Below are 26,854 nucleotides of genomic sequence, written 5' to 3'. Positions count from 1 at the left end.
TTGCATGACCCTTGGAATAGAGACCGCGGCCTGGCCCCGCCCAGAGAATTCTGCGAGAAGAGGACTAGGTCATCACCACTGCCCCAGCGTCTGGGAAGAAAGGAGGTAGGTCTTTGTTCACTCATTTCTAGGCCTCCCAGGGCAGCTGGGTCCAGTCCCACAACCACAACCCACTCGGTCAGGAAACCTCAAAGACAACAGCCCGCTAACCCTTCGGGCACTCTCTGTCCGCCCCAGCCCCGCCCCGCCCCGCCCGCATCCTTCGCCTCCGCCCCTGGGCCGGAAGTCCCCTCCTTCTCCCCTCGCCTCATACCCCGCAAGCTATAACCGCTCCTAGGCCCCATGCCTCCGCTGATGGGGGAAACCTCTCTCCGCTCAGTCCCGCCCTCTTCCTCTGGCTCCAGCTCCGCCCAGGCTGCTCGGCCCAGTCCCCAAGCCCCGCCCAGCCCCGCCCAGGCTCCGCCCCGGCTCCTCCGCCAGCTCCGCCCCTTTCTCTCCCCGGCCCCACCCCCGGCCCCCGGAAGCCTCTCTCCGCCCCCGGCCCCGCCCCCCGAAGTTTCTTGGGCCCCCGGCGGCGGGCGGGACAGAATGTAGAAAGCCGCCGCCCGGCCCCGGGTAGATGGAGCTGGCGGAGCCCGCGGGGAGCGGGGAGTGAGCGGCGGAGTGGCCGGACCCCAGCGGACTCGCCATGGAGGAGGAGGTGAGGGCTGGGCCAGCCGGGGTCTGGGCTGGGGTCTTCGAGCCCCTTACGGGGTTGGGGTCCCGGGCTCAGGCCCCCGTTCTTGCCCGCCCCACTTCCACTGGTCTCGGGAACCCCTTCCCTTTCCTACTCCCAGGCTGAGCCTAGGCAGATGGAGCAGAGGCGGGGGTAGGGGTCCGCATCCCGCACTTTTCAGACCTCATCCTCCTTCATTATATCTTTGGCTTTGCTCGCTGACTGTGGGGAAATCCTAGTTGTTATTGTTCCCATTGAATTGATGGGGGACTGAGGTTCCTGCGAGTTTAATGACCTCTTAAAAGTGGCCTAGGTTTGCTGTCTTTGAACTCCGTTACCATTGACTTCTCGTGCTGGTCAGGTTGGATCCTGAGGGGACAGACCCTGTATGTGAGTTTGATAGGGGATGAGAGGTCCTATAGATCCCAGGGTCCCTGTTTTAAGGAATCTGAGGCTGCAGCCGTGTCCGGTGGCAGGAAGCCTGAAGAAATTGTTTTTTTCTCTTGTGTAAGTCCCTGTGAGTCCCCTTTCCCCACTCCTCTTCCCTTGCTCCTCATCAATCTGAGGACACACCAGCTGAGGAGTCAGGTCTCTACCTTCCCCACATCCCTGGAAGGGATAATTCCTGGAAGAGCTGAAGATTGGACCAGCAATACCCCTTGAGCCTCCCTCTACCCTCTCAGGACACTCTTGATCTGGGGTGGGGTCAGGTAATCTTGTGACCTCTGCCCTGTGCATACAAACTCATTTCTCTTAGCAGCCTGTCATCCAAGGGTTCAGCACACACCATGTACTTAATGTGTGCCTGTAAAATGAATAAGAAGATGACTTTAGTTCTTATCCTTTGAGGTTTCCCAGCTTCTGCTCTTCCCAACCCAAGGGAAGGTGATGTGTTTTTGCCTGGATGGGTGGAGAGGAAAGATGAAGCTTTTCTTCTTCTGGTAACTGGCCTGTTGGGGAGCCCTGAGTGGACAAGGCTGCTTGTGTCCCTGTTAGTTAGTGACCACCTCCCTACTTCCTGATGCCACTTTTCAGGAGCAACCAGGCTGTCTGTTCCTTCTAGGCCAGGCCCTCCATTTCTGTGGGATGATAGATAAGTCACTTCCCCTCTCAGCCTGCATTTCCTCTTCTATAAAATATAGGGCCTAGCCTTCTCCCCCACACCTGGCACTATGATTGTGGCCCCTTCTCTTCGGGTGGGTTGAGGTAAGGGGCAAAGTCAGGCCACTGTGATTTGCTGTGGTTTCTTTCTGGCTGACACGGGTGGGGCTGCTGACTGCCCTGGGCTCCTGCTGGGAAGACTGGGCTCTCTAGCAAGGCCCCTCCCCTGCTCCCAGAGGATGTGGGTCAGGATTACTCCATCTCCTGATATGCTCTGTCCCCCAATTAAAGGAAGTTCTCCTGGGGCCTCTTGGGCTCAGCCCAGCCTTGTGCTCCCTCTGGTTCTTAATCTCTAACATTGATACTTTCTGACTTCCAGATACCAAAAGTTCTTGAGTATCTGGGCCATCTAAAGTCTTGCCTGCTTTACTTCCTCCCCGACCTCAAAACCTCACCCACACAGGGAAGAGCTCTCTATTGCTTGCCTGTCATTGGCATCCCTAACTCTCCTTTCCTCCCACTTCCAGTACCTTTCCCTTGACTCTCTAGGCCTCAGTACCCATCTTTGTTTCTCTGAAACTCCTCTTAGATCATGGTAACCTGCTCTGCCCCATGACCCCAGACCATCACATCACCTCACTTCCATATGGCTGCTTTTAGCTCTCAGTTAGCTTTGAGCTTCCTTGCCATACCCCAGCCACTCTGGGGCCAAGCCCCCTCAGCCTCAGTGATATCTCTGTTCAGTGGGCTGGTAGTCCCTGTCAGGCTGACGCTTGGTGAGGAAGTACTAAAACTGGGCACTGAATATCTGCCCACCTGTGTTCTCTGGCTCTCAGTTTTACCATCTGTAAAATAAGAGGGATTTGGGTCCAAAGTGATGATGTATGTACAAAAGGATTTGTTATCCCTGGGGTAAGTTTGGAAACCTTGGATATAGGTTTTTCTGTGTCTGTCCTCAGACTCTGTCCCACTCCCTTCCCATAGTCATGCCTTTCCTTGGTTCTAGGCTGCCCACTTGTCTGTCGCATCTTGATATAGGTAGGGCAGTATCCTGTTTCAGCACTGGTTTTGTAACATTGGGCTACTCTCTTGCCCTTTCTGGGCTGTACTTTCACTTTCTGGTAGTGAAGGGGTTGAGAGTTTAGGGTCTTCAATGCTCTTTTTGCCTTTCCTTCTCTGGGCCAGGGTATACCTGGCCCAGCACCCTATCTACCTCCCACCTTCTGTAAGGGCTGCCTAGACTGACCCAAGGCCCTACCCCACTTGGGGCTCCCTCAAGGTAAATGTGATGTCTCTCTCAACATATAGGAACCCCTCAAGCAGGGGATAACCACCTAGCCCCCAAACTGGGGACTTCCTTTATTCAGGGTCTGCTTTGCCCCCAATAGACTGTGCTTACTCTCTGATTGCTTCGTCACAGGGTTCTGACATGGTGGGTTCTTAGTACAGTTTGATCAGAGCATCACTGGGATTAGTCTGAGGGCAAAGGTTGTCATAGCTGACTGTGATGTGAGATGCCAGAAGGTTTCTTCTGGTCTCTGTCTCTGTCATAAGTTTGATGAGGCTTTCCATCTGTCCTCTTCTGTGCACAGGGTCAGAGTGACCTGGCTTTTTTTTCCTTTTTAATGAATGACCCAGACATCTTTTCATGTCAGATATAGGGAAGTCAGGCTGGTGTCCAGGGAGCCTTAGGAGCCACTCACAGTGGGTAGGAGAGGGCCAGGGTGAGGATAGATGGGAGGGGAGAGGGCAAAATGAGAACAGTGGTCAGCTGGTCAATAAGAGGAGAGGAGGCTGAGAAACTGGGCTGAGCTGGACAAAACCTCCCCTGTGAACCCTGCCAAGGGGAGGGGCCCCTTGTTAAAACTTACTGGGTCATAGCCAGGCCCTCTAGTGGGAGGAGGTCTGAGGGGCTGTATGGAGGGTGGAGGCAAGTAGGAACATGGCCTCCAGCCAGGCCTCCTGTAGGATGACTGGGCTTTGATTCACACCATCTGCAGCCCCTCTATTGTCCCCTCCCCTGTCCCAAAGAGTCCTCCTGCCCAGTTCTTATCCTGGTCCCACCCATCCTTCCAGGCCTTGGGCTTACTTCTGTAGCTAATCTAGTCATGTATACTAGGCACTGGTGTGCTACACCCATGACCTAAGTGACAGTGATCAAGGAACAAGGTTACAGCCTTGGCCCCCAGAACTTCCAGCTGGTAGGGAGTTTTCACGTGTCAGGCAGTGGGTGAGGCAGGCAGGAGAAGTCATAAGTGGAGTGAGTTAGAAAGGGATGTGAGATTTCATGGGGTAGTAGTGAGCCCCCCCAAAAAGTTAAGAGGATTATAAACTTGAGGCCAGCCTGGACAACTTAGTGAGACCCTGTCTCAAAATAAAAAGGGGTGAGGATATAGTTCAGTAGTAGAGGACCCCTAGATTTAATCTCTAGTACCACAAAATACACCCATTCTAAGAATGCCCATCCAGTGCATGGAGGGTCCAGGAGCTAGCCAGCAGGGGTATAGCTGCTGATAGGAGGGTTATGAGTGTGTAAAATGTAGGGCTGGGGATTCCCATTTCCCAGTTCTTCCCTTCAAGTCTTGGGCCCTATGACAGTCTGCCAGGGTCACTGAGGGGCTTAGCCCCTGGGGGGTTCCATAGTCCATGGGGGCTAAACATATATCAGTTGTATTGTGGGAGGGGAAGTTTGGGTGCAAGATAGTATGGTAGAGCCTCCCCCTTCTATTTATTTAAAAAATTTTTGGTACTGGGAATTGAACCCAGGAGTGTTTTACCACTCGACTAAATCCCCACCCTTTTTATTTTGAGACAGGTTCTCTCTAAGTTGCTTAGGGTTTTGTTTATTGCTAAGGCTGGCCTCAAACTTGTGATCTTCCTGCCTCAACCTCCTGAGTCGCTGGGATTTCAGGCATGTGCCACCATAGCCAGTGAGCTTCTTGCTTCTTATTAAAGGGCCTTGAAGTCTCCTCTTACCCTGGACAGGGTGGTTTTAACTGGCCAGTTTCCCACTTCCTCATTCCTAAATCCAGGAAGACCATTAGGAACCATCCCACTTGCCCCATTTCTCTTCCCATCTATAACTTAGGGAGAGGCCCTTAGGGAGCTCCCCACATTCCTGGAGCTTCTGGAGATCTAAGGCCAGCAGCTTTAGTCCAGAAAGGCCTTGTCCAGAATTGGGAACCAGAACCAGGGAGAAGGTCCCTGAGAGCCAGAGGAGATGGCAGTGACAACAACAGTAACATGAATGACAGCTGTCATTTACAAATTTAGTGTATCCTAGGAACTGCTTTGTATGCCTTATCTTCATTCAGCAATAGACATGTCTTGAGCACTTACTATGTGGCAGGCATTATACAAAACAGAAATCCCTGCCCGCTTGGGGTCTTATTTCTTACAACTTCTATTTTTTTCTTTGGTACCCAGGGGCGCTTAACATCTGAGCCACATCTCCGGCCCTTTTTATTTTTTATTTTGAGACAGGGTCTTGCTAAGTTGCTTAGAGCTTTGCTAAGTTGCTAAGGCTGGATTTAAACTCGCTATCCTCCTGCCTCAGCCTCCTGAGCCACTGGGATTACAAGCATGTGCCTCCATACCTGGCTTCACAGATATTTCTTGAGCGTCCAGAATGTGTAAAAGAAAAGGGCTGAGTGCAGGGGACCTAGAAGTGAATCTAACCGCATCTGGTAGGCATGTTCCTGGCACCCAGCCACCCAAGCAAGTAATGGACAGGGTACACAGTGTCAGTGACTGACCCAGGGATACAGTGTGGCTGCCCTGTCCAGGGGAAGGGCTTAAATTAACTCCTGTACAAACTGGTTGAAAGAAGAGTTCAATAAAAAAAAAATAATAAATAAATAAATAAATAAAAAGAGTTCTTAGAACCAGGTGGGATGGTTACCCTACGATCCTGGCTTGGGGTGTGGATGAAGGTAGAAGAGCCTCCTACTTTGGGGCAGGAAACTAGGGCTGCAGAGTGGGTTAGAGATGCAGGTTGCTACTTTTCCAATCTCTGCTTAAAGGTTCTTTCTTTTGGGAGGCTTTTATGGGCCACCCCAACATGGACCAGTTCCCCACTGTCCTCTCATTGGCCCCTATTTGTGTCCTTTATACCATTTCACACTGGTTTATGTGTTTGTGTCTGGGTGTTTATTTGTTCAGTTCTTCTTTCATCCTGCTGTGAGCCCTATGAGAACAGAGACCTTGTTACTTTTCTTCCATGACATAAGTGCTCAGTGCATCATTTGTTGACTGGTTGAATGAACACATGGAGATAGAAGGGTGGAATGGGTAGAACATAGGTCATGGAGACCTCCTTTATTTTTATTTTTCTGTTTTTTTGATACCAGGGATTGAACACAGGGGCTTAACCACTGAGCCACATCCCCATCCCTTTTTATTGTTAATTTTGAAACAAGGTCTTGCTAAGTTTCTCAGGGCCTCCCCAAGTTGCTGAGGCTAGCTTTGAACTTGTGATCTTCCTGCCACAGTCTCCTGAAGGACGGGGATTACAGGCATGTGTCACTGTGCCTGGCAATGTACTTTAAACTCTGGCTCTGTCCCTTTGGCTATGGGACTCTGGCAAGTCTTCTCTTTTCTCTAAGCTTCAGTTTGCTATAACATTTGGATAATGATACTATCACCTTGGAGGGTAGTTATAAAAGGAAATGAGATTGTGTGTATGAAATGTGAAACAGTGGTTCAATGAAAGGTGGTAATTGCTGGGCTGGGGATGCGGCTCAAGTGGTAGTGCGCTCGCCTGGCATGCGCAGGGCTCTGGGTTCGATCCTCAGCACCACATAAAAATAAATAAAGATGTTGTGTCCACCGAAAACTGAAAAATAAATATTAGAAAAAATTCTCTCTCTCTAAAAAAAGAAAGAAAGGTGGTAATTGCTATTATTATTGTTATTATTTATATTTTTAAATATTTTTTAAAGTTTTCGGTGAACACAACATCTTTATTTTATTTTTATATGGTGCTGAGGATTGAACCCAGTGCCGCGCGCATGCCAGGAGAGCATGCTACCACTTGAGCCACATCCCCAGCTCTATTGTTATTATTTCTGATATTGGTTAAGAATATCTTGCCTTAGAGGTAGTGGGGACCCTCACATAGGATGATGTCATTAGGTACCCAACACAGACACACATCTCTTGTGTTGCCTGTGGACCATGTGGTAGCAGCCCTCATGGCATGTCTTGGTGCTGTCTTACAGGGTTTGAAGGAGGGAAGTGAGAAGCCTCGGGGAGCTCGGACAGCAGACAAGGCTGGCTGGATCAAGAAGAGCAGTGGGGGCCTCCTGGGGCTCTGGAAAGACCGCTACCTGCTCCTCTGCCAAGCCCAGCTGTTGGTCTACGAGAACGAGGTGAGGCCCTTTTTGGCCCTGTTATTGGGGATTCTGGGGCAGAAGGCAAAGTAAGGGCAGCCAGGCCAGTAGGAGGACGCTGGGCCTAGGGCTAAAAGACCTCCTCCATTTTTTATTTGCTGTGCCACCCTGAGTGAGTGCCTAATCTCCTCTGGGTCTCCATTTGTAACATGGGATGATGCCTCTAGGGTTCCTGGATGAAAACTCTTTGAACTATATGTGCAACTAGTGTGAGTCTCTTCAACTGTAGGCCTGTGTACTGGAAATTCCTGTCTCTGGGCAAAGTTCCATATAAGTGAACGTTCCAGAAAAACATTCAGTGATGGTTATAGAAATAATAATTAATACTTCATACTTGTTTGGAACTCTTACATACCTCTCTTCACAATGGGAATAAGAGTGGTCAACAGGGCTCAGATGGTGGATCGCTCACCTAGCACGTGCGAGGCGCTGGGTTCGGTACTTAGCACCTCATAAAAGTAAATAAATAAAATAAAGATATTAAAAAAAGAATGGTCATCATTTATATTTTACAGAATTTAATGTTGAGGTTCAGGGTGGCAAGATGACAGTGAATTCAGCATCTCACAGTGAATGGAGGAGTCAGGTCTAGAACTAAATTCAGTGCCCTTTCTACCAAGAGACACCAGCAAGGAAAACCCATCAGTCTGTTCTGTACCATCAGACTCTACTTTTAGCTTTTCTTTCTCCTTTAACTTCAAGCTGCTGCCGCCACTTCTGCTTGTGCCTCCCACAGTCCTCACATCTTCCCACTTCAGGATCTCGTGCCCCTCCTTGTTTCAGCAGGCTTGAAATTCGGACATCCAAGGATACTAAAATTGTGTGTTAAGAGTCAGTAAAACTCTAGGTGAAGACTCAGGAAGAAAGGTGGCTTTTTCTTGTTGATGCAGTTTGGGTTCTGGGTTGAGGCTATCAGAGGGTCCATCCACTGTCTGATAGCTGGAATACATGAGGGTAGAAGGGGAAGCCTGCCCCTCTTCTTTATCAGTCTCTCTCAACCTTCCTTAAAGTATCTGGCAAATTCATAATTGTCCCAGGTCCATAAAGACTTAGCAGCCTGGATCTAAGCATTTAAAGAAGCTACCTTTGAGAATCACCTTGCCTGTCCTGAGTCCCTAGGCTCCTGGAGCTGGGGTATCAGTGAAGCAGTGGGAAGAGAGCAAGGAGATAAGTGTGTGCAGACAGTCCCCCAGATGTTCTGTACTGCGGCTGTCACCAAATTAGGATGTGCCACGGCTGAGAATGTGGCAGCAGAGGGATATTTTTATAAATAAAGAGGGTTGTCACAGCTTCCCCCAGTACCAGCTGCTACAAGAGTTGAGTGACAATCTCTCAGCTGTCAGCCTGTCAGGCACTGCCAGACTTGTCCTGGACTCCGGCTCTACATCTGGCCATGCCTGGGAAGCAGGAAGGATTTTATGTCCCCCAAACATGAAAAATCCAAATGATACCTTTTTTTTTTTTTTTAAGATCACTTATTAAAAACTTTCTTTCAAGAACTTAGCATTCGGCCGTGGGGGAGCTTGGCCCAGGAGTAGGAATTGAAAAATGCTTATTAGTTCAGTTTCTCTTTCTGATGTAAGGAACCAGCTGAGTATGGATGGCTCTTGACTGTTTCTTTGCTGTCAGAGGCTGATGTTCCAAAGATGCTGCCCCCGCCCAGTGTCTGCTGCTTTACTCTTTTTTTTTTTCCTCTGAGCTGCAGAAGGATCAGATGATTCAGCACTTCAGTGTGAGAAGAGACCCAGGACAGGCAGCTATGGGAAGTTGGGTGGCAGAGATGGACTGACTTTTTGTCCCTAGGCAGAGGAGGGTGCGTTTGGGCCAGTAGTTGCTGAGTTGGGGAGGCCTGTGGACATGAGGCACAGTGAGCTACTCTCACTGGAGCTTTCCTGTTGGATCCCCAGGGAGGAGGAGACTTCCTGGGGTCTTACTCTGAGCCAGGCACTCATTGTAGCACACTGGTCATATGTATGTCCCTCTTTAGGGCTGTCTCTTGAAGAGTACCAAGGGAGGGACAGAAAGGAGGTAGACACACAGAATAGGGTAGAACGAGCCCGCTGAGCAGGGACATAAACCTGTGCTACTCTATAGTGGGGCTCAGTGCCCCTGGCACCTAGTAGGGTAACTGTACCTGGCAGGTGCTGTGCAGATGTTTACTTGCCCCAAGAAGTAAATGATGATGAGAGACTTCAAAGAAGGGAGAACACCAATGCTTAGGGGAATGTACGGGACAGCATGGGAGCTACCTAGAGCATTTTTCTGGCTCTTGGGCTTCATGGAGGAACCTGGAAGGGATTGGATTTTAGGGATTAGAAAGAGATATATGGAAACAAAAATGGGAAAAGATACCTGAATGAACCTGGATAGACAGATCAGGTAATATTGGCTTCTAGTCTCCTTTCCCTGAGAGGCAGAAGAGAGTAAAACAGTGGTTATCCACCTGAACTGTACAATCATCTGCTTTTACTGAGATCTGGGCCTCACCCCATGAGATCCTAGTATCATCAGTCTGTAATGTTGCCTGGGTGTTGTTTTTTTTTTTGGTAGTAAGGATTGAACTCAGGGACACTGAACTACCGAGCCATATTGTATTTTTTATTTAGAGACAGGGTCTCACTGAGATGCTTAGTGCTTCACTGTTGCTGAGGCTGGCTTTGAACTTGCAATCCTCCTATCTTAGCTTCCCAAGCTGCTGGGATTACAGGAATGTGCCACCACACCTGACGGGTATTGAGAATTTTTTTTTAATATTTTTTAGTTGTAGTTGGACACAATACTTTTATGTGGTGCTGAGTATTGAACCCAGGGCCTCGCACTTGCTAGGCGATCGATCTACTGCTAAGCCACAACCCCAACCTGGGTATTGAGGTTTTTAATAACTTCCAGGCTACCAAAATTGAGAACCTCTGGTGAAGATAAGCGGTTCTCAAACTTTCTTATGCATCAAGATCTCTTGGAGGGCTAGTTAAAATTCATATTTCCAAGCCTGTGCTCTTAAGTTTCTGATTCAGTGGAGATTGGACTTCAGAATTTATATTTCTAGCAAGTTCTTGGGTGGTGCCAATGCTACTGCCCCAAATGCCACACTGGGAGGACCACTGGTATAGAGTAACCTATTGAGAAGGAACTGATTTAGTCACTGACTGTGCTTGGGAGGAATATAGTGTGCTAGAAAGACCCTAGCCTGGGGTCAGGATGTGTGTCTGTGTCCCTAGAGCAAATCACTTCATCTCCAGGCCTCATTCTCCTCACCTGTCAGATAAGACAGATACTGAGTTACTGGGGATTGAACCCATGGGCGCTTAACCACTGAGCCATGTCCCCAGCCCTTTTTATTTTTTTAATTAAAAAAAAAATTTATTTATTTATGTATCTTTAGTTTTAGGTGGATATATTAGTTTGTTTTTATGTGGTGCTAAGGATCGAACCCAGTGCCTCATGCATGCTAGGCGAGCACTCTACCACTGAGCCACCACCCCAGCCCCTTTTTTAAATTTTTAATTTTGAGACAGGGTCTCACTAAGTTGCTTAGGGCCTCACTGAGTTGCTGGAGCTGGCCTCAAACTTGTGGTCCTCCTGTCTTAGCCTTCCAAGCTGGGATTACAGGTGTGTGACACTGTGCCTGGCAGTTCTAGGCTTTAAAGGTTCTTGGGTGGCTCTGGAGAATCAGGGAGGCAAAAGTGCTTACTAAGTGTTAGACATCAGCAAGTTTCCTTAACTTTAACTTGTCATCCAGACTCCAAAGCACTGTACTCCCCTTTTCCCCAAAGGACCTGCTTCTGCTTCCCAGGAAGTTGTTTTATCTGGGTCTTCCCTGGAAGAGGAACCAGTTGACCACCACTGAGGGAGGAGCTTGTCCCAGGCAGCTTGCTAGACAGGCACCTGATGGGTAGTGCCCAAGGAGAAAACACTTATATGTCAGGGATAGTGGGCAGAAAGGCAGCCTGGACAGTGGTAGAGGATGGGACTGTCTTGGCCACTGACCTGCCTAGCATTGAGGCCTCAGAATGGCATGCAAGGGGACAGGGTGGGATGCTTTGAATGAGCTTTTACCCTCTTTTTTGTGTGTGGCCTGCAGCCTGGGATGAGAGGCCACTCACCCTAACCAGGGATCAGCACAGGAAGATGCCACATTGGGGAGCAATCACAGGATCACTGTGCTGAGTTGGAAAGTCTTCCTTCTCCCAATTTTGTGACATCCTGCATCTCTTTTCCAAGGCTACCTCTTACACAAATCTGTGGCCTCTGGTCCTGCACAGGCTTCCTTCTAAGTCTTTTCAGCCATCCCTTTTCCCCCTCTGGCTTTAGGCCACTGGATTCAGCCCTTAGACAAATACCCACCCCTGGGCTTGGGGCTCTATTTCTTGCCTGGATGGTAAGCTTTGAGGGCTTCCTTCCAGTCAGCACATACTGAGCATTGTCTACTTGCCAGGGTCTGAATCCACAATTTGGTGACATGATGTCCTTCCTGAGTGGGTTCAGGGTCTGGGCATGGCCTGGGTTTTGAGTCTTAGTGGGGTTTGGCTCTCATCAGCTCATGTCCCTTTTGTCTTTCTCCCCAGGATGAACAGAAGTGTGTGGAGACAGTAGAGCTGGGTAGCTATGAGAAGTGCCAGGACCTCCGTGCTCTCCTCAAACGGAAACACCGGTTTATCCTGCTGAGATCCCCAGGGAACAAGGTAGGGATATGCCCACTTCTATCTGCCTCCCTCCAGGCCAGATTCTGCTTGGGAATACCACCCCTGGGTGGCTGAACCAGTCTGGGCTTTGAAATGGAGCCTGCAGGTTTCTTATTGAGTTGGCTGAGGCCCAAACCCAGTGACTACCACAGGTTAGACCTTCTACTCATTTTGTCTTGGAGGCTCCTCAGCCCCTGGTTGATGGGAGATGCACTTAGGGCTGGACTGAGATCCCTCCTCTCCTCTTCTTCTTTTAGGCCCTGAGGCCTCTATTCCAGGCTGTGGTTGGAAGTAGTCACTGGAAGAGGGGCTCTTGGTCCTTCTCTGCACCCTGAACTCACAGGAGGCCCAGGGCTAAGGCAGGAGAGCTGTGGGTGAGGTCTCTAGCTCTGCAACACCCTGTCAGGTAGGAGTAAGGATGTGGCCTCTCCTTTATCCCAGGCCTTCCTGGGTAGCCTCTTCAGGTCCCCTCCTGGACCCAGAACTAAGAGGCCCACAGCCCCCAGCTTTCCTCCCCTTTTCCTTTCCTTTTTTGACTGTAGCTGGAGAAAGTTTCTTGCCTGAGAGAGTCTTCCTTGGGACCTGGTTTGTGCACAGATGAGGTTTACTGTTTGCACCACTCTGACTGGTAGTCTGGGGGTGTTGACACCTGGTACAGTTTCACAGATGTTAGGAGGGAATTTGGGTTTGAGGCTGGCGCATGCAGCACCTCTTGCCAGCTCTAAGTAAGCTCTCGCCACACCCACCCTAACCTCTGTATGTCATGTGGAGCCTTGCAGAGTGGGGCTGAGTCACAGAGGCTGGCTGCTGGGCAGTAGGTTTCATCTGGGCCTGCTGGAGGCCATTTTGTTTCTCTTCTAGTTTTAGGGGTCAGGAGCTCTGTTCTTTGTAGTCCTGGGGACTTGGACCCTGGAAGAGGAGGAGACCATGATGCTTTACTTGTTAACCCTTTATCCTACTCTGCTGGGGGTTGGGCAGAGAAGCAAGCAAGTCTGCACTGGAGAGGGCTACAGAGCTCTGACTCTGGGGAGTTGGAGGATGTGCCCCAGGGCAGGGGCAGGTTTATAGTGTCCTGAGGATTCCTGTGGCTGGGCCCAGGTTCACCTAACATCTGCTGCTCAGGGCTCTTTGAGGAAAAGAGGGTCACATTTTGATCTTTCAGGCTCTGGATCTTTCAGCCCCTACCCTGTCCTGGAGACCCACTCACTGTCTCTCCGAGTGGGCGCTCTATGTATGTGTGTGTTTGAGATGCAGAGTATGATGCATGTGAAGATCCTTATGTGTGGTTGAGTGACTCTCTGGCCTTGGTTCTGCTTGGGGTCTGCTGGGTTCTGTTGAGTGCCTCCTAGTATGTGGATGTGTGTGGGTGCTTGCCTCTATGTTCTGTCCATGCTGCTTTGTGGGCCATCTCCATTCTCCAGCTCTTAGAACCAGCTGGTGGTGGGACTAGGAGGGAGGTGGGGCCCAGCTCCGTTGGGATAGCACCTTCAGGGAGGCCTGTTTGTGCAGCTGCACTTTCAACTTCTTTGTCCAGCACCCTCCTCCCATTCTCCAACCCCGCTAAGAGTTCAAGTTGACTCTGGGTGACTCTGGGAACAGGGCAGTCAGTTGGAAGATGGAGCCGTGGAATAAGTGGTGGTGGCCACCTGAGGGAAAGGTACAGTCTGGCTCTAGCTCAAGGCCCCTGACCCTTGCCTCCCCAGGTTGTGGACCTGGCCCAAGGCACCACCTGCATCCTCTCACCCTCCCACCCTCCCGCCTTTCCCATCGCCCTGGGTGTTCCTGAGGTCCTCAGTGCAGCCTCCAGCCGCCCAGGAGGTCATGTGACCCTGGCTGTCTGGTCCTGAGGCCGCTTTTTTCCCCTCTAATCAAATAAACAAAGACTCCAGTGTCTCACATACCCCTCTCCCCCTGCCTCTCCATCCCCACACCCCTGCCCATGAGGTCACAAGCAGCCGCTGCCAGGAAGCAGGGTGGCCACTGCTGGGCCTTGCTGCCCTGCTGGTCTTGGCCAGCTTGGCTCTTTCCTCTTTCCTGCCTCCTTTCCCCCCCTCCCCCACTTTTCCTCTCTGCCATTCTGCCCTTCCCCCTTCCCCAGGCCTTGTGGGCATATTCTGTGGCCAGTCTTATTAGCATCTGAGCTCCCAGCAAGGCCAGTGTTCCTGGGACTTCCTGAAAGGGCTTATGGTAGGGACCTGTGTAGCCTGTGGCTTTTCAGGACATAACTTCTTGGTATTTGTGTTAATCATCCCGATTCCAGTCATCCTTGTGGAATGCCTGGCTCTTTGAGCCAGGATTACAGGATGTCTTAGGGTAGAGCTTGGTCCCCTGTAACCTTGCATTTCCTCTCCCAGTTGAGCAAACCCCTTCCACCAGCCTGCATCTGGTGGGCTGGGCCAGTGGGGAAGGGGCTACAAGGTGAGTTGGATCCATATTTCTGTTCTTGTCCCAAAGTAGTAAAGACAGCCATCTGACTCTTTCCTGCTCCACTCTTACGCCCTTGCTACTGCCATGCATCAGAGTCTTTCCAAGCTTTTAGGGATGCTAAGGCCTATACCAGGGAAGAGCGTCACCATCTTGGAGCCCTGAATAGGAACAGAAGTTGGGGTCAGAGGTGGTGGTCCTAGACACTTTTCCCATCACAGGATTAGGTGGCCTTTGTAGCCTCTGAACGGAGCACAGTCTCTCCTTGAGCCCCAGCATCTCTGATGGCTGAACTGAGAGGCAGTTGCCAAGGTGCCCTGGGGTTTCTGACTTAACTGCAGATTTGCTGCCAGGATTGAATTTACCCTGGTCATGCAAATGAGCATTTGGCTATGCCTGGTGTGGAGTGGGGGGCACCTAGGCCCTGTATGAGGAGGAGGCTCAGTGGCCAGGAGGAAGTTATATAATGAGGATGCTGCGGGGGCCAGGCTGACTGTACTGTGGTGTTACATAACTGGGAGAGTGGCAGGAGGGAAGGCGCTATCTAACACCAGGGTGGGGGATGGGCAGATTGGCCACTGCCAACAAAGAACTAGGGCATCTTGAGGTCAGAGTAGGCAGTGGCCCAAAAACAAGGCAAAGGAAGGAACCTTGGGCCAGTTCATTTATTGGCTCATTCATTCATTAACTATTTTCTGAATACCTACTATGTGCCAGGGCCTGGCTTTAATCATGTTTAATATCCTCAGCATTGCTTTGTAGTAGGACATGTGATCCCATTTTCTAGATGACAAAATTGAGACTATTTATCCAGAAGAAAGGCAACCCGTTAATTCCTACTACTGGGGAATTTCTTCACTCTGCAAAGCTCCAGATTCAGTATTTATTTATTTATTTGTTTTAATTTTAAAAATTTTTTAGTTGTTGATAGACCTTTATTTTATTTATTTATTTTTATATGGTGCTGAGGATCAAACCCAGTGCCTCACACATGCTACACAAGTGTTCTGTCACTGAGCCACAACCCCAGCCCCAGATTCAATACTTGAGATTTATCTTTTTTTTTTTTTAACTTAAAAAAAAAACCCAAAAAACTTCTAAAACAATTGTGGTCAAAACATATAACATAAAATTTACTGTCTTAACCATTTAAAGTATAGTTAGTTCAGTGTCATTAAATACATTCACAACATACTACAGCTGTTATTATCATCCATCTCCAGAACTCTTTTTTCATCTTATAAAACTAAGCTGAAGCCAGACACAATGGCACACACCTGTAATCCCAGCACTTGGAAGGCTGAGGTAGGAGGATCACAAATTTGAAGCCAGTCTCAGAAACTCAGCAAGGGCCTGTCTCAAAATAAAAAATCAAAACAAAAACAAAAACCACTAAGCTTCCATTCCTTCTTCTCCCAGCTCTTGTAAACGATATTCTATTTTCTTTATGATTTTTGACTACTTTTATATCTTGTATAGGTAGAATCATATAGTCTATGGCTTTTTGTGCTAGCTTATTTCACTTAGAATAATGTTTTCCAGGTTCATCTATATGTAGCATGTGTCAGAATTTCCCTCCTGTTTAAGGCTGAATAATATTCTATTGTATGTATTCACTACATTTTGCTTATCCATCTATCCACTGATGAACACTTGGATGGTTTCCATGTTTTAGCTATTGTGAATAATGCTGCTGTGAACATGGGTATATAAATTAGATACATCTTTTATTTATTTATTTTTTATGGTGCTAAGGATTGAACCCAGGGCCTCACACATGTTAAAACACTGAGCCGGGCTGGGGATGTGGCTCAAGCGGTAGCGCGCTCGCCTGGCATGCGTGCGGCCTGGGTTCGATCCTCAGCACCACATACAAAGATGTTGTGTCCGCCGAGAACTAAAAAAAAAAAAAATAAATAAATACTAAAGTTTCTCTCTCTCTCTCTCTCTCTCTCTCTCTTTAAAACAAAACAAAACACTGAGCCATGGAGCTACCTTGTAACATATTTGTACAAGCACATACACAATTTAGTCAACTTTTTTCTTTTTCTGTTTTTTTTTTTTTTTTTTTTTAGTGCTAGAGATTAAATCCAGGAATATTTATCACTGAACTACATACCTGATCTTTTAAATTTTTTACTTTGATGATGATGATGATGATGATTTTTAGTTCCAGGGATTAATCCAGGGGTGCTTAACCACTGAACCCCATCCTTAGTCCTTTTTTAATTTTGAGAAAGGGTCTCCCTAAATTGCTTAGGGCCTCACTAAGTTGCTGGGGCTGTCTTTTTTTTTTTTTGGTACCAGAGATTGAACTCAGGGACACTTAACCATTGAGCCACATCCCCAGCCCCATTTTGTATTTTATTTAGAGACAGGGTCTCACTGAGTTGCTTAGTGCCTCGCTTTTGCTAAGGCTGGCTTTGAACTCTCCATCCTCCTGCCTCAGCATCCCAAGCTGCTGGGATTACAGGTGTGCACCACTGTGCCCTGCATGCTGAGGCTGTCTTTAAACTTGTGATCCTCCTGCCTCAGCTTCCCAAGTTGCTGGAATTACAGGTGTGTGCCACTACACCTAGCTTATTTTTTATTTTAAGATAGGTTCTTGCTAAATTGCTGAAGTTGGTCCTGAACTTGCTGTCCTCCTGCCTCAGCCTCTTCAGTTGCTGGGATTACAGGCATGCAAAACTGCACCTGGCAATGTGGTCAATTTCATTTCCAGTACTTCTCCTTTCCCTCCCCTCCCCCTTCTTCCTGGTCCTCTTCCTCTACTCTAAAGGTCTCCCTTCAAATTTTATGAGATTTCCCCCACCCTGCTTTTTTCCCTTTTTTTCCCCTCTAGCTTCCACATATGAGAGAAAACATATGACCTTTGACTTTCTGAATTTGACTTATTTCACATAATGTTCTCAAGTTTCATCCATTTCCCTGCAAATGTATAATTTCATTCTTTATGGCTGAATAAAACTCCATCGTGTATATATGCCACATTTTCTTTATCTATTCAATCCACTGATTTATCCACCTAGGCTGGTTCCATAGTTTGTCAATTGTAAATTGTGTTGCCATAAACATGGGTATGCATGTGTCAATGAGGCATGGTGACTTTAATTCCTTAGGATAAATGCTGAGGAGTGGTATAGCTGGGTCATATGATGGTGCCATGCCTAGTCTTTTGAGGAACCTCCATATTGATTTCCATAGTGGTTGTAGTAATTTACAATCTCCCCAGCAGTGTAAAAATGGTGCTCGCTTCGGCAGCACATATACTAAAATTGGAACGATACAGAGAAGATTAGCATGGCCCCTGCGCAAGGATGACATGCAAATTCATGAAGCGTTCCATATATTTTTTTTAAATCAATAAAAAAGTGTAAAAATGTTTGTTTTTCTCCATATTCTCTTCAGCATTAATTTGTTTGTATTCTTGAAGGCTGCCATTCTGAACTGCAGATAAATTAAGTCTCAGTGTAGTTTTAATTTGCATTTTCTACATACATATTTTTAAATGATCTTCTTAGCTCCCTGAGGCAGATTATGGTGGTATTCTCTCTCTCTCTCTCTCTCTCTCTCTGTCTTTTTTTTTTTTTTTTGAGGGGTACTGGGGATTGAACTAAGGGGCACTCGACTATTGAGCCACATCCCCAGCCCTATTTTGTATTTTATTTAGAAACAGGGTTTCGGTGAGTTGTTTAGTGCCTTGCTATTGCTGAGGCTGGCTTTGAATTCGTGGTCCTCCCGCCTCAGCCTGCCAAGCCACTGGGATTACAGGCATGTGCCACTGCATGCGGCAGTATTCCCTTTTATAGATGAGAAAATTGAGGCCCAAGTTCAGATAACTGTAAGTGGTTAAGACCCAGCTGGGAAGCTCTACCGCTCTCTCTACTGCATGAGGTAACTTCATACTTTCCTCTCATCTCCTCTCTGGCCATTAGGTTTGGTAGGGACAGAACTCCAAGCTGCCTCTCCAGAACTCCTGCCTGTAGTGAGGAGGGATTGGGGTTGATGTGGGTGGGAAGCTGGGAGTTAGAAGGGATTACTTTAGACTGCTTTAGTCAAGTGCCCTCCCATCTGTGGAGCCTCAGTTTCTTCATCTGTATGATGGGGGCTAGAGTTGACTCCCCCAATGACCTGATTATGGTCTGATTCAAGGCCAGAAAGGAGACCCTGGGACTTTAGGAGTTGGGACATATTTTTTGGTGGGGCCAGGTTTGGGTGTAGGGCTCTTTACAGAGCTTGAGGGGGGTTGTGTTTCCAGTAATACTTAATTATGGGCACCCCTCATGCCTGTCACCTCTGTCATTATAATCAAGCTGGCATGGGTGTAGGCTGGGACAGTGATAGAGTTCAATTTCCAGTACCAACAAAACAAAACAAAACAAAACAAAAACAAACAAACATAAAGTGAACTGAAGCCCGGGGATCAGGCAGCTGGCTTGGGGGAGTCCAGATTCAAGCTCTTTCCACAGGATAAGGTTGATGCCAGTCCAAGCCTCCAGTAGCTATGGGCTAGGGGAGGGCCCCTTCTCTGCTTCTTTCCCTACCCTCGCCTTCAAATGCCGATGTCAGACCTGTTGTGGGGTTGTTTTGGTTTGACTTTGGAAACTGGCATGAAAATGTGACCATAAATGTGAACTCTATAAAATATCTACCATCCATCCCTTGCAGGTCAGTGACATCAAATTCCAGGCACCCAGTGGGGAAGAGAAAGAATCCTGGATCAAAGCCCTCAATGAAGGGATCAGCCGAGGCAAGAACAAGGCTTTTGATGAGGTGCGATTCAGTCCTATGGCCAGGTTCTGGGCTCGCCACCATGTGTGGTCTGGGAGAGGTCCCTGCCCACCTTGTCCCAGGCTACTCCTCATTTACATCACTGCTACAGACACCTGGGGCACACTTCATTTAGCCTTCATAACAGTCCATCAAAGTGGGTGGTGCTGTCCATTTTACAGATGAAACTGAGGCATAATTAAGTAACTTATTTTAAATTAAAAGTGTGTTGCCAGGTGTGGTAGCTCACACCTGTAATCCCATTGACCTGGGAGGCTGAGGCAGGAGGATCACAAATTTGAGATCAGCCTAAGCAATTTAGTGAGGCCCTAAGCAACTTAGCTAGACTTGTCTCAAAATAAGAAGGGCTGGGAGAATAAAAAAGGCTGAGGATATAGCTCAGTGGTAAAGTGCCCAGGTTTAATCCCCATTAAAAAAAAAAAAAAAAGGCACAGAAGTGGTATGGTAGAATTTAATTGATTGCAGCCATGGGCTTTTTCCAGCCCGACCTTAACTGGAAACAGCAGGTGGCCTAGGCTAGGGTGGGCTGGGGGTGAGCTCAGCCTGAGTGCTCCCTTTCAGTTTGCCCATGAAGTCGGGCAAGGTTTACAGGCTGGTTTGCAGCCCTGAATCTCCCTATTTGTCTGCAGTGACCTCATCCATCTGTGCTGTAGTGGTGACTCTGGCAACCGTGGTTTGATCAGGCTCAGGGAGGGCAGTATGTCCCATGAGGCCAGGATCTCCTAGAGAGGATTTGTCTTTGTTTTTGACATTATGGATCCTTAGCTGTTTGGGCTACAATGACCTTGAGGTCTACCTTGTGTGACACCTTGGATTGTAGAGGATGAGACCTGAGGGAAACAAACCTTCCCAAGCAAGACCCACCTAACATCCAGATCCAACTCCCAGCTGTGGCTGCTACATTCTTTCCTGTGTTACTGTGTCACGCTTAGTTCTTCACTGCCTGGGGAAAGCATTCCTATTTTCAGGGAAAATGTTGATGGGCCATACTGAGGGTGTTGGGGGAGGATACTGGAGCCATGGCCTGGGACTCACCCCCAGTCTTGTCCTCCACTGAGGACACAGACTATTGGCGCTCCAGACAGGCTTAAGCCCCCACTCCATCACAGGGACAGGCCACTCCAGGGTTCAAAGCCCAGATTTCCCATGTGAATCTTACTCTAGTTTTCCAGCTACCCTTGACCCGCTTTCCTGACCATCAGAAAGGAGATGCTGCTCTCCAGACATTCAGGCCCACGGGGTAGACACTCTGCTCTTTCCTGGACTGTCCTCACTGGCCTGGGAGAAAGGCAGGGGTCAGAGAAGGCCTTTGCTAGAAGGCAGATACCAGGGGATTGAGGTCTGGCTTCTCCCCACTTCCCACTCCCCAGGTAAACCCTGCAGCAGCCTCAGGGTTGCTTAGATATTTATGATAGACTAAAGGGTAAGCACTGTGAACTCATATTTGGGCAGGAAGACTGAGGCAAAGAGTGTAGCTACAGAGAACAGGAGAGCCTCAGACTTGACAGAGGTACTGCTAGTGGCAGTGTAGACTTAGAGAGAAGTAGAGGTCCAGAAGGAGGAGACACCACAGGGCTGTGGTGGGGTGCTATCCCTGTCGAGTGAGGATGCAGGGTGCAGACCCTGCTCCTAAGTCAGGACAATGGGTGTTTACTACTCTCCCCAAGGCCTGGTGGGGGCTGACCTGCCTCCCTCTCCTTCCCAGGTAAAGGTGGACAAGACCTGTGTCCTGGAGCATGTGACACGGGACCGGGTGCGGGGGGGCCAACGGCGTCGGCCACCAACAAGAATCCACCTGAAGGAGGTAAGGCTGTGCCTGCGGTTTGGTTGGTGGGAGGTCAGTTGGGCCTGGGGCTCAACTCCTTAGAGTGGCATCCAGGCTTGGGCAATCTCTTTCCTGAGGACACCTGGAGTTGGGCTTGCTGAGTGATGTACAGAAGAGGGCACTTGTGCTATTATGCTCAGGGAGTAGATGTTCCCAAACCCATAGTCTTTTTCATTTATGGGCTACATAGTAGGTTAGCCAGAGTTGGCTAGAGGGAAACTGAGACATATGAGACTAGTCCCTGACTCTCCAAATTCAGCTTCCAGTTGGAAAATAGACCTGTCCATAGACTCCCCCAAGCAGAGCTGTGTCTAATTTTGTACAGAGAATGCTGTGAGGTTGTGGGCAGGAGGGACCGTGGAGGAGCCACTGGCATTTGAGCTGACCCTTGAAGGACAGTGTGGGTTTTGGTTGGCAGATTTGGAATGATGGGATTCCTGGCAAAGGGAATGGTAATTGCTGAGGCACGGGGCAGAGCAGTTCAAGGTGTGCAATGGCTCTGCTGGTTTGGGAGACTGATCTGGGAAGACAGGGTTAGGGAGGAATTTGTGGAGACCTTGAGTGCAAGAGTTGGGAACAGAATGGGAAGGCACAATCCAGAGCTTAGTTGGAGGCTCTTTTTGTGGGTTAGATTGAGAGACAGAAAAAAGTGGGGGAGCTGGTCCCCTAGGCTTCAGGTGTGGATGAGAAGGGAAGGGTTCGTGGGAGACACTGGGAAGCAAGAGCTACCGAGGCTTGCTTGAATGCTGGGATTGGACAGAGCAGGAAGGTGGTCAGTGGTGTCAAAGGCCTGAAGACTGGGCAAAGGGAGGTGCTGGGCACAGGGAATTTGGGAGAATGTATGAGCAAGAGTGAGGGGTAAGGGGGCACCCCTTTTAGACCAGTGCAGCTTATATGGGTGTCCGATTTTGGAGGTCATGAAAGAACTTCAGCAAATGTGATATTTGGGGGCTGGAGAGGAGCAGTAGGCATTAGCCAAGGAAGAGGAAGCGAGAGAGACCAAACGGGGTGCAGTGATATACAGTCATAGTCCCCAAGGCAGGAGGATCTCAAATTCAAGGGCAGACCCCTTCTCAAAATAAAACATAAAGGGCTGGGGATCCAGATCAGTGGTAGAGCATGGAGAGAGAGAGGGGGGCGGCCAGACCTGGGGAACAGCAGCCAGGTTGGCATCCACAGTTAACAAGGAAAAGGCAAGTGATAATGTTTGCAGCATGTTTTCTAGGAGAAGGAGTCAGGGTAGAGATGTTGTGGACACCGCACAGGGCAGGGACCATGAGAGGGGCAGGGACCATGAGAGGGACAAAGGGACAGGATCATCAGAAGGTTTGCTGTGGAGAGGAGGCAGCCTATTTTCTGTCAGCTGAAGGAGAGGAGCTGCAGAAGGGGAGCTGAGGTCCTCGAAAGAACAGGAACACCCGTGGGGAAGATCTGAGGTGGGACCTTCGAGAGGAGCTCAGGGAGGCACGGTGTGTGTGTGTGTGTGCGCGCGCGTGCGCGCACGCACTGGAGGAATATTTCTGTGGGAGTTCCACATGACTCAGAGCAGGTATTGGCCAGATCACATGGGACATGTAAAAGGGTGTGAGGGTCCCTGCCAGCATCCCCAACATCTGAGGAACCTTAAGAGATGCCTCCTGCCACCTCTGCTCCAAGATCTCTGAAGCTCTGTGACAAGATCCCCATAACTTGGGCTGCTGGGTGTCCCCTGGGTCACCAGAGTCAGGTGGCGAGACAAGCCCATTTGGTACAGTGGCTCTCCCCTGGTGTTCAACTGATTAGGCAAGGGCTGGAGAGGAACTGGCAGATAGGACACAGGTCTCCAGAAAGGGAAGCAGAAGTGAATGAGCTTGAGACTTGGGGGAATTTACATTTGACTCAGTGACCATTTAGCCTGTTTGACACCCACATACCATCCCCCCCACCAGGTAGCCAACGCAGCTTCTGACGGTTTTTTGCGCCTGGACCTCGATGTTCCGGACAGTGGGCCACCAGTGTTTGCCCCCAGCAATGATGTCAGTGCGGTCCAGCCCCGGGAGACACCTCAGCCCCTTATGCCTCCTACCAAGCCTTCCCCAGCACTTGAGAAGACCAGCCTTAGTGATAAGGTGGAGCCCCCTTCTGGAGACAGAGCCCCAACCCCAGTCTCAGCCAGCTCTGAAGCCCAACCTGAGAGCCAGGAGGACTCGGAGATCCTGCTGGGGGAGGACAGTGGCTCTAAGGAGCCCCCCAACAGCATCTTGCCTGACAAACTGAAGGTGAGCTGGGAGAGCCCCAGCCTCAAGGAGCTCCCTGTTCTGGAGAGTGCTGAACTCTCCAAGGTACCTTGTTCTGAGACTGCAGAGGCTTCCCCTAGGGGTGGGAAGCCCCCTACACCCCCACCCAAGATCTTATCGGAGAAAATGAAAGCCTGTTTGAGTGGGATGGAGACTTCTGAGCCAGCCCAGAGTTCTGGGACCGCTGGGTCCTCTGCCCCAGGCTCAGCACAGTTCTCAGTGAATGGTGTGGATGATGGTCCTGAGCCTAAGCCATCCCAAGGTGCAGGCGCTCCAGGAACTGCCCGAGAGGATGCAACGACATCCACAGCACTGCCCCCCTGGGACTTGCCACCTCAATTCCATCCCCGCTGCTCCTCCCTTGGAGACCTGCTTGGAGAAGGCTCCAGGCATCCACGGCTGCCCAGGGAACAGCTGTATCGGGCCCAACTGGAGGTGAAGATAGCCTCAGAACAGACAGAGAAACTATTGAACAAGGTGCTGGGCAGCGAGCCACCCCCTGTGAGTGCTGAGACATTGCTCAGCCAGGCTGTGGAGCAGCTGAGGCAGGCCACTCAGGTCCTGCAGGAAATGAAAGATTTGGGAGACCTAAGTCAGGAAGCCCCTGGGCTAAAGGAGAAGCGGAAGGAACTGGTGACCCTCTATAGGAGAAGTGCACCGTAGGCCTGCTGGGCCAGAGGCGCAGGTCCTCTTGGCTGCGCCCATCAAAGCCCAGCCTTGTTGAGAAAAGAGGTCCATTGGGCATGTCAGGGTTTGGTTAGGACCTGAAGAAACTCCTGGTGTCCTTCCCACTCTGCCCTGGCCAGTGGTGCCAGGTGCCAACCAGCACCACTGTCTGTCTCTCTGGCTTGGCCTCACCTGGGACTCTGTGCTAGGAGCTCACACTCAGGCCCTATGTGCTGAGTGATTGTTCCAAACTTCCCCAGGGCTTTGGCACAGTTCTTGGGGTTTCTAGGGGTGGCATCATCTCTGCTCCCCACCCCCAGTAGTTTACATTCCTGACTTCTGAATAGAACACAGCTGAGCCCCACTGTAGTCCCTCCTCTCATCTCTAGATGTTCCCAGACAGCTTCCAAGTCAGCCTCCTTCACACTTATTCTGAATGGCTTCAGAGGCCTTGGGTGTAGGCTATAGGATCATCCCTCAGCTGGGTGAAACCTGGGACTCAGCTAGGGCCTCCTGAGGCAGATGCTTCTGTCTCGTGAGGAAGGCATTTGCTGTGTGGCCCCTCTCTGGGCCTGTTAATTTTTCTGCAAAGCAAGGGCATTTTCTGCAGCCTCCTTCTCTTTGATGAGCTGCAATTGGAGGCACAAGTCTAGAGCATTTCAGGAAAGAAGAGGAACCAGAGGGTCTCCTAACTTGTTTTTTACTTCTGGACTAGCTGTGTCTAGCCTTGCACACTCCCGAAGAGGTGAACCCCTGAGTGGCCCAGTGTCAACATTAAAAAAAACCTGTATGTGATTATCATAAATCAGCCCTCAGAATTCCCCTCCAACTTTTGTGCCTCCCCGGATGGGACTTATCTGGGTCTCTGTGGTTCCTCCTCAAATCAAACAGGCCCAGTGTCTCCATCATCTCCTCATACACTGATGGGGCCTGCTGGAGTCTGACATCCCTTCCCTCTCCCCTCTAGCCCTCTTCAGCTCAGACCCCTGGTGGGTCACCCCTCCTAACTTTGTAGTGGAAGGAGGATTTTCTCCTCTCTCCCTTCCTGGCCCATTCCTGGTCCCCTCCCAAGTCCCATCCCAAATTGTGCCTGGATCTGGGAGCATATCCAGTTTCATCCTGCTGCAGCAACTAGACTGACGGTGGAGCTTAGGGGTGGGGATGGGGGCAACTTCTCTAGGACCTGCCCAGGAGGTTTCTCCATGTGCACTTTTGTTTACAGAAGAGAAGAGAGGGTGACAGCAGCATGCCCTGGCCTTTCTGCCCACTGCTCCACCCATCTTTAGCCACCAGCCAAGCCCACTGAGACCTGCCAGTGCAGGTTGATGTCTTCATTACTGTACTGTCACTTTGTTCTTGAGGGCAGTGGGCAGAGATCAGAAGAGGCAGGTCTCCTCTTTGGTCTGTACCCCGATGGTGCAGAGGTGAGCAGCAATGCCATGGTTCATGAGCCCTCATCATCCTTCACAAACCACAGTCCTTAGGCTCCTATGCCACTCTTCCATCTCTTCTGTATAAGAGCAAGAATGTTATCAGGTGCCCATCACATGATCCCCTGTCATCTTCCCTCAGGGAACAGCCTCCCCCATCAGCAGCCAGGACTGGCTGGACTTTAGCCAAGTCATCTACTGCCAGGAATTGGGCCTCAGTTTCTTCTTCTGTTGGCGTGGCAGGGCAAGTAGGTCTATTCCCATGCTTTGGCCACCTTTCTGCCTCTCCCTGACGAGGAGGCATTCTGTGTCCTCTGCTTATGAAGCGCCTTTTTTGAAGTTTGGCAATAAATCCCTTTTTATGAAACTTACCAGTCCTAAGCCTGTTTGTTGGTGTGGTAGCCAGCTCTAGGGCTGGCCTTGAGGGAACAGAGGGTAGGTGGCAGATGGCATCATAGTTCCCGACAGTTCCAGGGCCCACTTCCTGTAGGCTGGGCTGGAGGTATTGCCTCTCCCAGTGCTGGGCTCCTGCTAAATTCAGCCAGGCCCCACCCAACTACCCCTCCCCCTCAGTGTTTCTCTGGGCCAGGGTCTAAATGTGAGGAGCAGTGCTTTCTTATTTTAAAAAACATTTTTTGGAAATAAAAGTTGCAAGAATAAGACTAGTACAATGAACACCCACATACTCTGCCCAGATTGACCCATTATTTTATCTTCTCAGCACTTTCTCTCTTCCATGTGTACACATTTTTTTTTCTCTGAATCATTGGAAAGTTGGTTATCATGGTCCTTTACCCCTAAATACTTCAATGTGTGTTTCCTAAAAGTAAGTTTATTCTCTCATGTAATCATGCTATAGTTTCCAGTGTCAGTAAACTTAACACCAATGTAATAGTTTGTTTTTTATATTCCAGTTTTTATCATTTGACACAATTATTCTTATCATATTTTTCCTCTTGTCCTGGTCAGCTATTACACACAATTATCAACTCTTTTTAGTCTCCTTTAATCTGAAACATTTACAGTCTGTCTTTCACGACACTGACATTTTGTAAGAATAGTCTTTCCTCCTAACCCTTTTAATAGACCATTCCTCCTTTGGGGTTTGTCTGAGGTTGAGACTATGTATTCTTGGCCAGAAACCTGCATGGAAGGTAAGTGGTTCCTTATCAGGAAATCATATCTAGTGGCATGACATCCATTTGACCCTCTTTGATGCTGTTCATTTTTATCACCTGAGCAAAGTATCTGCTTTTCTACTGTCTGATTCATGTTTATTCTTTTGTAAGTACTAAGCAATCTGTGCAAGGCATCTTAAGACTATGCACAAATGTGGCCCCCCAACACAATTTCCCCCAATTTTGATTTTTGATTCTTATAAAAAGGTGTTTCCTATAAAGATTTCAAGTGACGCCACCAGCTGTTTTACTTCCGAGCCTTGTCCTGATTAGGGGTGAGCCTGGTCTCTGCTTTATGCCTGGGGACTCCTGACACTTCTCAGCACCTCAAGTGTGCTTAAGGAAGCAAGCCCTGGGCCCATTTACAGAACTCTTC

The 26,854-nt window shown here is 49.3% G+C and overlaps 1 protein-coding gene and 1 non-coding gene across 3 annotated transcripts; both read left to right on the top strand.

The window, feature by feature from the left end:
- Positions 1-550: 550 nt before the first annotated feature.
- Positions 551-26,192, top strand: Plekho2 (pleckstrin homology domain containing O2). 2 transcript variants are annotated; one of them, XM_046426618.2, is made up of 6 exons: positions 551-700; positions 7,036-7,185; positions 11,772-11,888; positions 18,981-19,085; positions 20,809-20,907; positions 22,857-26,192. In XM_046426618.2, the coding sequence occupies exons 1-6, from the start codon at positions 689-691 to the stop codon at positions 23,865-23,867; spliced, it is 1,494 nt and encodes a 497-aa protein (XP_046282574.1). In that variant the 5' UTR covers positions 551-688; the 3' UTR covers positions 23,868-26,192. The 2 variants fall into 2 exon arrangements, with proteins under 2 accessions (XP_046282574.1, XP_046282575.1); XM_046426619.2 differs by lacking the exon at positions 18,981-19,085.
- LOC124080675 (U6 spliceosomal RNA) lies at positions 17,558-17,664 on the top strand. Its single transcript, XR_006847762.1, has one exon. It is a non-coding gene; the product is annotated as a U6 spliceosomal RNA (small nuclear RNA).
- Positions 26,193-26,854: the final 662 nt, after the last annotated feature.

The sequence above is a fragment of the Marmota monax genome, unplaced genomic scaffold, assembly GCF_021218885.2.
Source record: "Marmota monax isolate L192 unplaced genomic scaffold, Marmota_monax_Labrador192_F-V1.1 WCK01_AAM20220418_F8-fsc00078, whole genome shotgun sequence".
NCBI classification, from domain to species: Eukaryota; Metazoa; Chordata; class Mammalia; order Rodentia; family Sciuridae; genus Marmota; species Marmota monax.
This window is presented reverse-complemented; position numbering and strand designations above follow the sequence as displayed.

Coding starts and splice junctions, on each gene's coding strand:
- Plekho2 (XM_046426618.2), top strand. Junction 11,889..18,980: donor TGAGATCCCCAGGGAACAAG/GTAGGGATATGC, acceptor CATCCCTTGCAG/GTCAGTGACATCAAATTCCA. Junction 20,908..22,856: donor CAAGAATCCACCTGAAGGAG/GTAAGGCTGTGC, acceptor CCCCCCCACCAG/GTAGCCAACGCAGCTTCTGA.